This window comes from Nerophis lumbriciformis, linkage group LG06 (assembly GCF_033978685.3).
Source record: "Nerophis lumbriciformis linkage group LG06, RoL_Nlum_v2.1, whole genome shotgun sequence".
Taxonomy (NCBI): Eukaryota; Metazoa; Chordata; class Actinopteri; order Syngnathiformes; family Syngnathidae; genus Nerophis; species Nerophis lumbriciformis.
Window position 1 is genome coordinate 41,729,531 of NC_084553.2, and position 15,224 is coordinate 41,744,754.

The window sequence follows — 15,224 nt, forward strand, 5'->3', positions numbered from 1 at the left end:
ACCTCGGATAAGCAGAAGATCGGATGGATGGATGGATGGAGGAACAACTTTATGAATGAACCCTGAATATTTATTTAAGTGTCCAGAATATGTCTACTTTCTACAAAGGATTCAGTAAAAAACACAAATGGGTGGATGTTTCAAACAATATTTGACAAATACAGGTGGATCCTTAGCATCATATTCTTTGTAAAATTCTAAAAGTGTACACAATAAAATTAGCAAAATAAATGTGACACTTACATTTACAGTTAAGTTAAGCTTGTTTTGAGGGGCTGCACATTGTATAATATTCACCTTTTAAGAAGCACTCACGCCAAGTTTAACTTCTTCATTGTTCTCCACCGGTCCTTAAGCTGGACATTTGTCCTATCATTGAATGAGTAAAATGACTTGATCTTCCTCCAGTTGCCCTCTCCAAATTTCATCACTCCATTTTTCAGCATCTCTGTTTCCTCTTCTGTCCAGATCTGCAACAACAGGACAGCATTACTACAGATATTAACTGATGTGAAAAGATTTCAACAAAATATATAAAACACGTTTTTTTAGTGAGGATGCAGCAGCTTAAACATTTTTTTTACAAGCAAACCTAAGCAAACTTTTGTTGTCCTTCATTTTCACACAGTCGGTGCTTTATGTGGTGGTCATTGCACATTAAATTAAATATTTAAAAATAAGCTACATTGTTTTGAATTGTATTTAGTGAGGGTTAGTTTAGCTTTAGTTAGGTAAAAATAAAAACTTGTACATTTTGTATGTTCAGAAAGTAAACACGTGGGCGGAAAACCCCAGAAATGTGCTCCAGAAAATCAAGTTTCTCAAGGAGGGAGGGTGACTCCAACTGGGTTATGTTCTCTGGAGGAAAGCTTACTCTGCCACACTTTGAAAATAAATATATCAAATGCATTTATATAAATAATGAAGGTGTCCACTTACAATAATCATGTAACTTCATTAAACCACTGAAAGTTTTGGTTTGGAATTGAGGAAGAACAAAATCCTTTAGATTTTTAAAGCGGCGTTGGTGGCTTAAAGGCAGAAAACAGCATCATTTATGAGAGTCAAAAACAAAAACTTACCCTCCTCTTTTGTCCTGATAATGAACTCCTGCAAGATGATTCTTTGAGGAAGAAAAAAAAAAATTAACACAAAAAACACCCCTTTACAAATACACCAAGTAGTGATTAAATAATACCATCACAAAGTATGTCGTCATCATCATCACTCCAAACGACCTTAGTCCCTTTGGCCTTGCTACACAAGTCCTTCCTGCAGATGAAAGAGGTCCACTTATAGACCGCTGCAAATGTTACCCAGCTTGCAAAGATTGTAATAAATCCATGAGAAGAAGACAGCCTGCCGTTTCCTTTAACTTGGTCACACACATACCTTTGGCCATTCTAAGCTAGTAACTTCCAGGAGTTATCTCACCCTCTGAGAAACCTCTAAACTAATGCTTTCCAATATTGTAAAAATGTGTAGATTAAAAATTAAATGTCAACATTTCTGTCAAAGATTTGCGTCAAATCCAAATATGACTTTCAACATTTTGGGTTGCTGACCCCTGGCTTAGACAATATCACAATGTTTTGCTGAAATAAAACATTCAGTGTGGTGGGAAGCAGCATAATCATGCATACAATACTATTTGTCATCACTACCAACCATTTTGAGTGGGCGGGCCTGGGGTCCTGTGTCTGCTTGGTAGGAGTGGAACTTTTCTGAGGGGTGCTTTGAGGATCGTCCGAAGAGGGTGACCTATCCAGTGAGTCTATGATCACCACTTCATCCTTGATTGCTGCTCCCGTATTTCTATGCACAGGAGTTTTGTTGTAGTTAACTGTAGAGTCATGCACCTCATCTTCACTGTTCAGTGCCAGTTCTTCTGGTTCAGAGGACTTTCTACACAAATAGAATCGATCCAAGTAAAAAATGTATTTAACACAAAATCTATTATTGATTTTTTTTTTTTTACACATTTCATGTTTTTTTCCCCCTTCTTTGCAGCTGGAATACATAGTCATGTGGCATTGGTTAACATGCTCATTGGTAAGGAAATTTTTAAATATTCTTCAAGTACTTTGCATGGATGATTTATGGGCGAAAGTCGGCATATAAACGGGTAAGAATATAAGGGGCAACCTGAGGTTAACATTTCAAGGAGGAGTGTGTCTCGTAAAAAGAAACACTGCACAAACAAACACTTGTGAAGAAAGAGAGATCCAGGGCCACCCAAGGCTTAACTGGGGCAGAATTACTTCCAATTGGGCAGAATTAAATTCGGCTCCACCTCCTATTATTTTTTAATTAAAGTGAAATTATTTTTATACATTTTTAATCAAACTTGAATTTAATTTCATGCATGTTTTTGATGTGTGTGATTACAACAATTAGAAAAAAGCTTTGATTTATATTCTGTTACTCTGATTAATCGTTTATGAGTAACAAATACAAATTCATAAAATCCGGATCGCGTGGAGGGCCCGGAACTTTAAATACACAAACAGTTTCTGCACGGCCGCTGCAATAAGCAAACACATGAAAGTGGTGGTGTGTGGGTTTGTATTTGTATTATTCTATTTATGCACACCTGTTAAAAGTGCTATTTAAATGTTTATGATGTACATTTATTTATAAAAAGAATGAAGGATTTGGCAAGGATCTTAATTTTAATCTCACAATACGACATTATCACGGTATAAAGGCTACGGTACGATATTATTGTGGTATAAATTCAACAAAAGACAGTGCTTGTAACACGCATACAGCCTACCAGAGAGCCCTGATTTCATCCTCCTCCTGCGCCGAAACTGCAGAAATAGCCTGCTTTGGTGTGTGGTGGTCCGCCCTGTTAGTGATAGTGGATTTCTGTTCCATGCGGCGTGTTTCTCCTTTTTCGATGGCCAGGTCGATTTTCTACAGCTTTGGGGTCTGGCATGTGCAAATTTGACGATGTGCGGGCAAAAAAATATTTCACCAACCCGGAAATGATGACGAGTTTTCGCCGGCAGCGGGGTAAGTTGTGTCCACATTTAAGTTGTATTTAACAGTGGGAAAAGAGGAGAAAAGACATTACTGGTGTTCCTAATATAAAGGCCTTGATGGCAGGGAAGATGTGCGAAAAAAAAAAAAATCATGTGTGTGTGTGAGAATGTGCTGCCACTCTAAAAGGTCCTGACGTACTCCGGCACACGTGACAAATCCATCAATTAGCCGCAGCATTGTATACATTGCATGGCTCAAAGTATTGGAAAAAAGTAGCGGCTTAATTATGGTACTCCATCCATCTATCCATTTTCTACAGCTTGTCCCTTTCGGGGTTGCGGGGAGTGCTGCAGCCTCTCTCAGCTGCATTCGGGCGGTAGGCGGGTTACACCCTGGACAAGTCGCCACCTCATCGCAGGGCCAATTACGGTACTCAATTACTAAAATAATCGATAGCTGCAGCTAGGGTTGCAAAATTCCGGGAATATTCAAAGTTGGAAACTTTCCATGGGAATTAACGGGAATATATGGGAATAAACATTGAATGCAACATGCTAGATCTTGCAGCATGATTATTAGCTAAAACAACCTGATTTAATGCAAATTCAGTAGAATTTCAACCCTACACTGTGCATTCCTCCATCACATGTGCAGTGCATTCTTCCATCACATGCACAGATAATTCCCAGCATGCTACACACTACAGCAGGGCTATTGAGGCCAGTAAGTTTTGATGATATTACTGGGGTAAATACATTTGATCTGTGGTATTTAAGTTGAATAGAGGTGTAATTGCTTGTTACTGTATGACTGTAGACTACTCCAGCAGACTTCCACTCAAGCTAGCTAGCTGTTCCTGTACTTGTTAAATGATTTTGGGGCCAATATCTCTAGCTAGCTAGGTTTATGTACCACAACAGTCCCATAATGAACCGAAAATATTTCTCCGTTAGCCGTGATGCTAATTTTCTCTATGTTAAATCCCATTCATTTATGCTAACAACTTTAGCGATCCGAATTTACCTTTTTTGTGATCTGTAAAGTTCAACTAGCAAATAGTAAATCAAAACGTGTAGTTTCCTCTGCCTTCTGTTCTGCTAACCATTCTATTGTCATACAAGAATGTAGGTTATAGTTTGATTTAGCATGCTGATTGTTCATTTATTCATCTAGCCTATTTCTATTCATTTGTCCATCAGTAAAATATTTTTAAAGACTACTCTAATTGTTTAGCTGACTATTTATATCTGTGTGTGGCATTGCATTAGTGTTTTATAAGAATAAATAAATAGAAACAGAATAATGCCACGTATACCATCTGATGTGTGGAGACATTTCACCCCAACCAATGTAGGCGGAAAGCCTGTGTACATTTGCAAATACTGTGCAAAGAGCTATGTCAAAAATGCCACAGAGATGCAGCAGCATATAGACAAGTGCCCAATAATATATAATTATTGTAATTCCCCATTAATTCCCATATATTCCCATTAATTCCCATGGACAGTGTCCAACTTTGAATAATCAAAAAATGGTCAATATTTCCAAACTTCCCGAGCTTAACTTCCCGTGGTAAATTTCCGGAAACTTTCCACCCCTTTGCGACCCTAGCTGCAGCTCTATATTGTAGTAAAACTAATTCATGAGAAATAAATTGTTGAATAATTTTCTATAGCGTAAAATAACACAAATTTATAAACTTTACTTTTTCAGCTCTGACCAGGATTTGAATCCACGACCTACTGCCTCTCAAGACGGCCAGTATTGCTGTGCACCATGAGAGCCACTGGGACCGACTGGGTACGGTACATTGTAACTATATTACGGTACTACCAACAGGAGGCAGGTGAGAATATGTTTGAAGCAAAAATCTTCATGTCAGGCACCTGTCATTCATTTATTGACATTTGACAGTTCGCCTGGCCTATACGCATGTTCTGCGTTTAAGGCGCGGTGGTCAAGGAGAGATCAAATGAAACATGGACAATTGAGGGAACAAAATAAGTTAGTTCGAAGAGATTTTGCACTTACCTGTTGGGTGAACTTCGATTATGTTGCTGTGTTTGAGGTGCTTGCTCACTAGCTGCTGGTGGCGATTGCTCCTCACTTTGTGCAGACTCTTCAGCCTCATTGGCAGAAAATCTACAATGTAAAATGTTAGTTTAGAGTCATACAATAATGACAAGCTATGAGATAATATTTACTTCGAAATCTGTGTAATACCTCCAATCTTTGAGTACTTTTGATTGAATTTAGGCACTATGCAAGATGCTTCAAAGTGGGATAGGAGGATCAGCCCTGTGATATTTGACAAATATTTAATACAGCTTTTTACGTGAAATTATTTGTCATTGAAGTAGTTTTAAACAGTTAAGCCCAAAATAATTGTACAGTACGGGCTAATATTACCTTTTTATTAGGGGCTAGTAAGGGCTATTAAAGACTCATATTATGCAAAACCAACTATTTTTCCCTGTTGGTACCCATTTTTGTGTATTTAGGATTCCCGTTTCTGGCTTGGCACTTGGTGGAGGCGGTCGCATTTTCCTCCCTCTCTGTCTCTCCCTGCTTGCTTTCTATGTCTTTTCTTGTCTATACTTTTTAAGAGCCTCTTTCTCTGCGCTGTCCTCCAAAATCTAAACACCCCACAGCGTTAACCTTTTTCCCCACTTTTCTAAGGGAGCTCTGGAAGTTGGCTGACCTGTGAGCGTTCCTGTTCGGTCTCCCTGTAATGTATGTCTGCTCTTGAATGAAATTGTGCTGAAAATCAGAATTTCCCCTAAGGAACCTATAAAGTAAACGAATGACGAACAAATAAGTTGCAAAAATTTGAAATCAAACTATGGAGGCATGTCGGCGATATTTATACAACTATCTTGTCTTCTTCTAAACTTACTTCAAACTAACTGCTTGGAATTTGAGACTTAAGTGACGTACGTATTTTGCTTGAGTTACATGATCGGATATCTCCATATTTGGTAGAGGTTTACCCGAAGTGCTTTGCATGAGTGTGCTATTTTTATACAGTAGTAGTCCAATTTGTAGTCAATAAGTCTCTTTTTTATTCTCTATCCTGTTGTTGTGGGGCAGACTGTCTCATACATGCACACGCAAGCTAAAATCCTCTGCGGTTGCATTTCTGCTACCAAATAATATACAACCATTATTCCAACAAACGAAGAGAAATATAATTTTAGAGAAACATCTAACTTCAAACATTTGTATGCACATATATCATTTAAAACTTTGAGCATAACTGTATGTGGAATTAATATGATCCAGTTTAAGAAACTGTTCAATCTAAAAGTGTTTACAAAGTACAAGGAAAAATTATGAGAAACGTCTTGAAAATAAGATATTATTATTCCCGTTAGGTGAATCATAACTGACTTAACTATTTATGAAGATAACTGTTGTAGTTCAAATGAATTGATGTCAACTGTGTACGAACTGAGAACAGGAAGTGAACATACTGTATGTTAGTAATTGCGAGGAAGTAGCGAAGGGGTATAATTAAATAAGATTTGCTTCTTCCTACTCCATTATGGACGTGCAAAAAAAAAAAGAGAATATGTAAAATATGTGATGTAAAACTGCATAGATGTTTGAAATAAACTTCAATCATCCAAATCTACAAACTCAACCAAAATCTCTGAACTTGCTGTAAAGATAAGACAAAGATGGTGGGTGCACGTTACCTCTTTGTGACTTGTCTTGGTCGCTTTGTGCAGACAACAGCTTCATCTGCATTGGGTACAATTTGTGACTGTCCTTGCTCTTCACCTCTGACTGTAGCCTCCCGCGCCTGAGAAGCTGAGCTCTCCTGACTGTCCGGCTCAATCACAAACTTTGACACGGTGTAAAGCTGTCGTTTCCTCCTTGTGTTTGTGGTTTGCGGTGAACCGGTCTTCGACTGAGAAGGGACATCGTTTTGAGCATGTGGACCCGCCGGGGAAGCCTCCACGGGGCTGCCAGAGTCTCTCTGAAACCGCTCGTCAAGCTCTGGGTCTTTACTTGTGTCGTCCCTGGCAGAGCCCAGAAACTTTGTTTCAAGCTTCTCGTTTCCCAATATGTCCTCCAGTTGTGAAAAGGAAAGTACAAGTCCACCTGTAGCCAAAGTCTGGTAGGCTGACATTAGTCTGCTCTTTTCGATGAATGAGTAATCACTACATGGAACAGTAGAAGCAATTAAATACAATGGACATTCAAATGTGAAGGGATTATTTTAAAACAAGTGACCTATGAGATTACCTTATGAGCAACTGAGTAAACTCGGTGACGTTTTTATTTGGACTGGCTGGATTGAGCACAACGCCGTTATCTGGTCCTTCAGCCGTCGTACTGTTATAGCCTCGCTTATCCCGTTCTTTGAGAAGCTGTTTTGCAGCCTGCTTTTTCGTAAGAAAAAACACAAACAAATGGCAACAAATCTTTTAAGACAACTACAGCCTGGTATTTTTTATCTTGTATTATACAAGGCAAAGTTATCTGAAGGCCGACGCTTCTCTCAAATGACACTGACTTACGCAGAAATAACATGGATGGCATGTCCTGTGCTTACAAATACCATACCTTGCTAAGAAAAGGAACAGTGAATGGGCAAAGTTTCAGAAGAAAGGTCAACGCCTCCTCCTTTAGCTCCCTCATGTCCATTTCTTCAATGACTTTATGCTTGTTGGTCCTCAGACTGATGAGATTTGTGAATAACGTTTTCTACGAGACAAAAGTAAGGTTCAATAGGAGTCTTTTTATGAACTTTACAATTGTAAGAAGAAAAATGCATGCTAGTTAGTAGCTTTGTCTTCTCTCTTTAGTAACATGTGCAGATTAAATATACGTACCGGTATACAGTCGTCCCTCACCACATTGTACTTCAAATATTCTGGCTTCACCACATCCCAGATTTTTGGGGGGATATATTTTAAAGCATATTCTACAACTTTTTGGGTCTTAATTTAATCATTTTTGAGCATACAGATAGCTAGATAAACTAAAAATATCAATACTACAGTTAGGGTTGCAACTAACTATTTTGATAGTCGACGAGTCATAGATTAACGAATAGTCAACTACCGGTAATCAGATTTTTCAGATTCAACTAAACCTATTCAGTGGCTTTAATTTAGAAATGTGCTTTTGAATTCAGTTTAAGATGTCTTAAGCATGTGCTAACAAACAAAGATAACTAATTCGGAAATATTTATTTATACTGTAACTGTGCTGCTCATTAGGGTGTTATGAAACAAAAATAACTAACTGTTGTCCATTTAAAAGCAAGGACAGGCAAAGTGCTGACAAAAACAAAGTAAGATTTTTTTATGAAAACAAATGACAGTAAAAATAGCGGCAATAAAACAAAAAAACACCAATGGTATCTAATTTGCTAAAAAAAAAACATTTTGTTGCACACAGGTATATTTTGTTTATTACATAACTCCAGCCATTTTTAGCTATCTGACACACAATATTTCTGAACATTTTATATATTCATTATTTTATGATGTGTTCCTGCCAAATTGGAAAAAAAATTACTTGAATTGATACAAAATACTGCGATGAGGTGGCGACTTGTCCAGGGTGTACCCCGCCTTCCGCCCGAATGCAGCTGAGATAGGCTCCAGCGACCCCCCGCAACCCCGAAAGGGACAAGCAGTAGAAAATGGATGGATGAATGGATGATACAAAATAACTTTGTCTCACACTTGTTAGCTAGCTAGCAAGGTAACAAGCTAACTATCTTACCAAGTTGGTAAAACTAGGTCCGCTTTGCAAAAATGAGTAAGGTATTAATGTCTTTAACATGATTAGTGTGAAATGTTCCCACACTTTACATGTTTACACCTGCGATGTTGCTGCGAGTGGCTGTGCTGATGCGCTTCGTCCGGAAAAACATGAGTAATGGCAAATTAATTTGTCGGTGAAAATTGTTATTGTCGATAATGTCGACGACTCTTTGCACCTTCAACTACAGTAATATTGACCACGAGAGGTGACCAAATCAATCAGAGCAAGCTGTTCAGTATCTGGCCACTGATTGGCTCAGTCTCAGCCAGAAATACTATATTGGATTAAAAGTGACTAAAGTGTGTTCTTTCATGTCTAAAGGGGTCTCATCAAGTATTTAGAAACCTATTTAGAAGGTCATGAACATGATTTTTATGATCTTCCTATGAAAATATAATAAGAATTTGAGGAAATTAATTTATTGCTGTCATGGAACCAATTAACAGCAATAAACGAGGGACTTGTATGATTACCGGTAATCACAAAAAATTATTGCAATAATCAATCAATCATCATCAATCAATGTTTATTTATATAGCCCTAAATCACAAGTGTCTCAAAGGGCTGCACAAGCCACAACGACATCCGCAGTACAGAGCCCACATAAGGGCAAGGAAAAACTCATAACCCCAATGGGACGTCGATGTGAATGACTATGAGAAACCTTGGAGAGGGAATCATGAACACACTTAATCATGCAGTTTATTTTGTCCGTACAAGCTCTTTTAACTTAACCGCTATACAATAAGGAATCAAAGTCAAGCATACGTCAGTACAAAAACCAGTGAGGAGAATGACTGGTGTGCACGCTGGAAAATTTTACTCCAAAATACAGCCTGAAAGAACTTTAGATAAAACTTTTCCCAAGTTTTGTGCACATAAATGACATGCATTTAAGTAAAACGTTAAAATGGATGACATTCTGACAAAAAAATTGCATTTGTGTACAAATGTTGGAGTCTTTTAAGTATGGTTAATATAATATAATATAATATAATATATTAACCATATATATATGGTTAATATATTGCAATGAGTTGCCGACTGGTCCAGGGTGTACACCGCCTTCCGCCCGATTGTAGCTGAGATAGGCTCCAGCGCCCCCGAAGGGAATAAGCGGTAGAAAATGGATGGATATAAGTATAATTCACTTCTTTTAAGTTATCACCTGTGATTCATCATGAATAATCCAAATTCCAAAATGTGATTAATTTGATGTAGAAATTAATCATTTGACAGCCCTAATAAAAACAAAAACATAATTTCAACTAACTTTTCAATCAAATGTGACCATAGTCATGCAAAAAAACTGTGTTGTCATATTGTTTGCAGTGTCTGACTGGCAAATACTGAATTCAATACAACAAATCAGTAGTCAGAACTCACTTTGGCAACCTTCGGTTGGCTAAAATGTTTCCCCAGCAGCTCCTTTGCTCTGTTAAACTCCTTGTTCTTAATCAAAATCATCATCATCTGCAAACAAAGACACAATAAACATTTTCATAATCCTCTTTGCATTATCTTAGCTTTTTTGCAGGACTTGAATGATACACAAAACATTGCAGCAGTTTGATCCTCATATGGACTTATTATAGTTCCATTTATTTCTTAATGGGGAAAGAATATAACTGTCTGAACATTATAACACATTTCATACAAACTCTAAAAAAGGTACCGGAACCAGTCTGTGCTTTGGTCACGGATAAAACAATTCATACACCAGTGTGGACGGCACTTGGAGCAAGGTGGATGAAGTATCTTGCCCAAAGACACAACCACAGTGATTAGGATGGCAGAAGCTGGAGTCACACTAGGAATTCTGAGACATCCCATCTCCTGCATACAAACCGTGTGTAATATAGAAAAAGAACATACCATCTCTCTAACTGAGGTGCAAAGATGTTTCAAGTCCTTCTGTGGAACATCACTCTTCTCGCTCATCTTTTCCAGAAGAATCAGTGCGGATTCCAGAGGGGATACTGAGCTGTCGGTTTCAAACGACAGGTCTGGTAATGAAAAAGACAGAAATAATTGAAGTAGAGATTCATGGCGGTGCCTGAGGTTTAACTGAAGAAATGTCAACCATACCAATATTTTCACCCTCATTTATCCTTGAGAGTATCTGCAATATCTCAAGCTTTGTAGGTATGACGGTATTGGTTGCCACTGGACGGTGCAAGATACCTGCACAATGTTTGGAGAATGTCATTAAAAAAATTAACCGGAAGCAGATTGTAGGGGAACAACACTGAAACCCAGTATTGCTAAACGGGTGACTTTCTCGCTACATATGGCAATTTTCAAACTCTTCTTAGCAATTTTTTTCTGAAAGGCAATGAGCAACAAATCTAGCGACTTTTTCTGAGGTATTGGAGAGACAAAAGCACGTTTAACTCTACAGTTATTCGATTTCTATTAAGGATCCCCATTAGCTGGTTGCCACAACAACCCAGTAGTCTTCCTGGGGTCCACAATTCAATACAATTACAAGTAAAAGCGAATAATTATAACTACACAATACAGAAAAAAATTAAAAATAAAAGCATCAATAAGAAAACAAGCAAACAATTTACAGTCACAGAATAATAATTACCATATAAATATAACTACACAATATAAAACCAAACAAATCATCAACGAGCAAACTAATTTAAAGACTCAGATAAAATATTACTCTCTTTTTAAAAACCTGTTCACTTTCAATGCTGGTGAGAATTCGAGGCAAGTTATTCCAGAGCGATAAAGATCTATAAATAAAAGATTTCCGCAAAGCATTCTTCCTGGGACGAGGGAGTACAAAATGCCCCTCACTGGACGCCCTGGTATTGTGATTATGTATAGTGCTACTGTGAACTATTTGGGCCATGAGAAAAGCAGGAGTTTTACTACCGGTTACTGATTTGAACAAAATAAGAGTATTAGCGGTTCTGCACTGTTAGCCAGGAAGGAGAAGCATGCAATAAGTTAGTGTCCTTCTTTAAGCCCCTCCTCACAGGAAATCAGGTGAGTAGCCTAACACAGCAGTCCCAGACTCCCAGCTGCACTCGGAGCAGTGAGAAGACTATCACCCCTTCGCGTCCAGACTGCAAATAAGATGCGCAAAGCTGTCGTGGCTTATATAGCGAGACATAATAGTAAATGTTTCTTCACTGTCACACTAACAATAAATCGCCGCAATGTCCCAATTTCAATAGATCATGCTATTGAGCCGGTCAGTATAATCGGTTCGTTAGTGAATATCACAACCCTCCAGTCTTTTGATCAAATTTGATACTCTAACACAGTGGTTCTCAAACTGTGTGGTATGCGGGCTCTATCTAGTGGTAGCCCAAAGAAGCCTGTAAATATGTACTTTATATGAAGCATCATTGTTGATTATGTTTGCGCATTGTGTGTAATGTTAAAGTGGACAACAATACTGAATATACTTGTTAAATAAAACCTCTGCTTTGTTTTTAATGAACACTTAGGCCTACTACACTACTGTATTTAAGTGTTAGTCATTATGGTGGTACTTGGAAAGCTAGGTTTTTCTGAGGTGGTACTTGGTGAAAAAAAGTTTGAGAGCCACTGCTCTAACATCTAACATCCAACCATTTTCTACCGCTTGTCCCTTTGGGGTCGCAAGGGGTGCTGGAGCCAATCTCAGCTGCATTCGGGTGGAAGGCGGGGTACACCCTGGACAAATCGCCACCTCATCACAGGGCCAACACAGATAGACAACATTCACACTCACATTCACACACTAGGGCCAATGTAGTGTCGCCAATCAACCTATCCAACTACCGTACGCAGAACAAATTGATTAAAAAAACCCAAGAATCAACAAATGAAACTTCATGTCAAAAGTATTCTTCACTTTTCGGTGTCGCTTTTGTGTTTTTGTCTTGTTTTGCCATTTGTCTATACATGGTGCAATCTAATGTGCGCAATATGTATGACTTATAGATAATTTTGGGGTTTTTCGCAGTGTTTTACTTTTGCAGTTGTACCGGTATGTAGAAATTGTGCTTCTCAACTGGTTGCATCAACTCCATACTCTTTTATTGTCTTGAATATATTTTTTTTAATGTGTTTTTACCTTATTTTTTGTAAACTTTTTGTATCTTCCACGATGTTATTCTTTTCTCCTACACCGTCCTTTGTAATTGACTATGCAAATGAGGCAAAGGCATCTTCCAGCGCAGTGGTTCTCAACTTTTTTTCAGTGATGTACCCCCTGTGAACATTTTTTTAATTCAAGTACCCCCTAATCAGAGCAAAGCATTTTTGGTTGAAAAAAAGAGATAAAGAAGTAAAATACAGCACTATGTCATCAGTTTCTGATTTATTAAATTGTTTAACAATGCAAAATATTGCTCATTTGTAGTGGTCTTTCTTGAACTATTTGGAAAAAAAGATAGAAAAATAACTAAAAATTGAAAAATAATGTTGAAAAATAAACAAGTGATTCAATTATAAATAAAGATTTCTACACAGAAGTAATCATCAACTTAAAGTGCCCTCTTTGGGGATTGTAATAGAGATCCATCTGGATTCATGAACTTAATTCTAAACATTTCTTCACAAAAAAAGAAATCTTTAACATTAATATTCAAAATGTCCTCTCCTGTTGTTCTCCCCTCTAAGGTTGTACAAAAAAGTATGCTCTCATAAATATCGTCAGTATCGATGTATCTGACAAAACCTACAAGTTGTGCATTTCCACTAATATCTGTGGATTCATCCAGCTGGAGGGAAAATGAGTCGCTAAGTTTTCCAACAACTTGCTCAACAATGTCTTTTCCCATTTTATCTACTCTCCGGCAAACAGTAATTTGATAAAGGCACTTTATTTTCTCGGCTGCGTTTTTATCCAGTATTGTCTCGGCCAGCACTGCAGCGGCTGGAAGTATCAGCTCTTCAGCGATAGTGAACGGCTTTTTGGCTTTAGCAACAAGCAAAGACACGGCGTAAGAAGCCTCCAGGGCTTTGGCTGATGTTGTGGAGGCTTTCCGCATCGTGTCTTGAGATGACCTGAATTCATTTAGTCTCCTCTTTAAAAAATCAGGTGGATAACCGACATGGCATGCGTGTTTTGTCCGGAGATGCCGCTGAAGATGTGCGGCCTTCATGCCGCTGTTACCTAACATTTCTCCACAGAAAAAACACAATGCCTTAGAGGGGGGTTACAACTCAAAGCCGTAAATCCCATTCTTCGGAATACTGTCTGAATTTTGCCGGCTCAGGTTTGGCCTTCTTTGGCACATGTTCCTCCATGTTTTCAGCTGCATTACTGCTACGTTTTAACAAAGCCTCCATTGTTTTCTACATCGATAGTTGATTGACAGTTGGTGCAGTGTGGCACCGCCAGGTGGGGTCAAACCATTATGGCATGGGCTGTGGGGGAAACTGGGTTTATGGTAATGAATGGAATAGCCTACTTGATTTGATGTTCAGTTTATTAACTTACTTTCATATTTTGTTGAAGTATTATTCAATAAATATATTTATAAAGGATTTTTGAATTGTTGCTATTTTTAGAATATTTAAAAACAATCTCAAGTACCCCTTGGCATACCTTCAAGTACCCCCAGCGGTACGCGTACCCCCATTTGAGAACCACTGTTCTATCGAATTTAAGGACTGACAATAACTAGGAGTTGGCAACACTGCTACAAGGTCTGTTCTATCTAGGACTCTACACAGGTTGTATAAAACGCTATGACATGCTCTTAAGTTGACATTAAAGGCAATACTTTTGCAGTGCATCTTCGCACAATAAAATGCAATTTGTGTTGCTATTGCCAAATGGCAATAGCAACACACCCACTTCTACTAGAACATTCGGCATATGTATGCACGTCTAGACCAAGTGTTTTGTTTTGAACTAAAATAGGTGACAGCAGGCAAAGTATACAAGCAGCAGTACGCAAGAAGTGTCACTATTTTACCCAGCAAGTCCAACTCAAGCTAGCTAACATATCAATGGAGGCTACAGCCTGGCTGACGGTAACATTGAGCTCGTATGTTACTTACATTCAATAACATTTCGTATTTCACAAAAGTCCTCGTATTGGTCACTTCTAAATGTCTCCATCGCCAAAGACACATAATAATCGACAATCCAACGGTTAACGATGGATTCGGTTTCTTCATCCGCCATGTTGTTGCGTGGGGTTTCACTTTGAGAGCAGACGCGGGAAAAGGGAAACGGGCTGTAGACGTGGGCATTTTATCCCCGAAGTTAATTTTTCAGGTAACATACATATCATCTAAAAGGCAAGGCTACAAAGAAGAAACATATTGTTCGTGAACAAAGATTTTAAAGATTAATTGATTGATTCAAGCCCACTCGAAGTGTAACGATGTAGGCAAAAGGTGCATATACAGTCAGTACGAGATGCCTGGTAAACAAAAGTCAGGGTTTATTGTGTAGCAGAGCAGGTGACAGGGGAGCGCCCCCACCGGCC

At 38.3% G+C, this 15,224-nt stretch overlaps 1 protein-coding gene across 3 annotated transcripts; it reads right to left on the reverse strand.

Annotated features, from left to right (window-relative positions):
• Nucleotides 1–134: 134 nt before the first annotated feature.
• Nucleotides 135–15,070, reverse strand: terfa (telomeric repeat binding factor a). 3 transcript variants are annotated; one of them, XM_061964366.2, is made up of 12 exons: nt 14,791–15,070; nt 10,861–10,956; nt 10,648–10,778; nt 10,159–10,245; nt 7,561–7,701; nt 7,240–7,379; nt 6,687–7,154; nt 5,020–5,130; nt 1,669–1,905; nt 1,199–1,272; nt 1,083–1,123; nt 135–470 (listed from the first exon to the last, which is right to left on the reverse strand). In XM_061964366.2, the coding sequence occupies exons 1-12, from the start codon at nt 14,915–14,917 to the stop codon at nt 312–314; spliced, it is 1,812 nt and encodes a 603-aa protein (XP_061820350.2). In that variant the 5' UTR covers nt 14,918–15,070; the 3' UTR covers nt 135–311. The 3 variants fall into 3 exon arrangements, with proteins under 3 accessions (XP_061820350.2, XP_061820352.2, XP_061820353.2); XM_061964368.2 differs by having other exon boundaries at nt 7,240–7,376; nt 14,791–15,068; XM_061964369.2 differs by having other exon boundaries at nt 1,669–1,815; nt 14,791–15,059.
• Nucleotides 15,071–15,224: the final 154 nt, after the last annotated feature.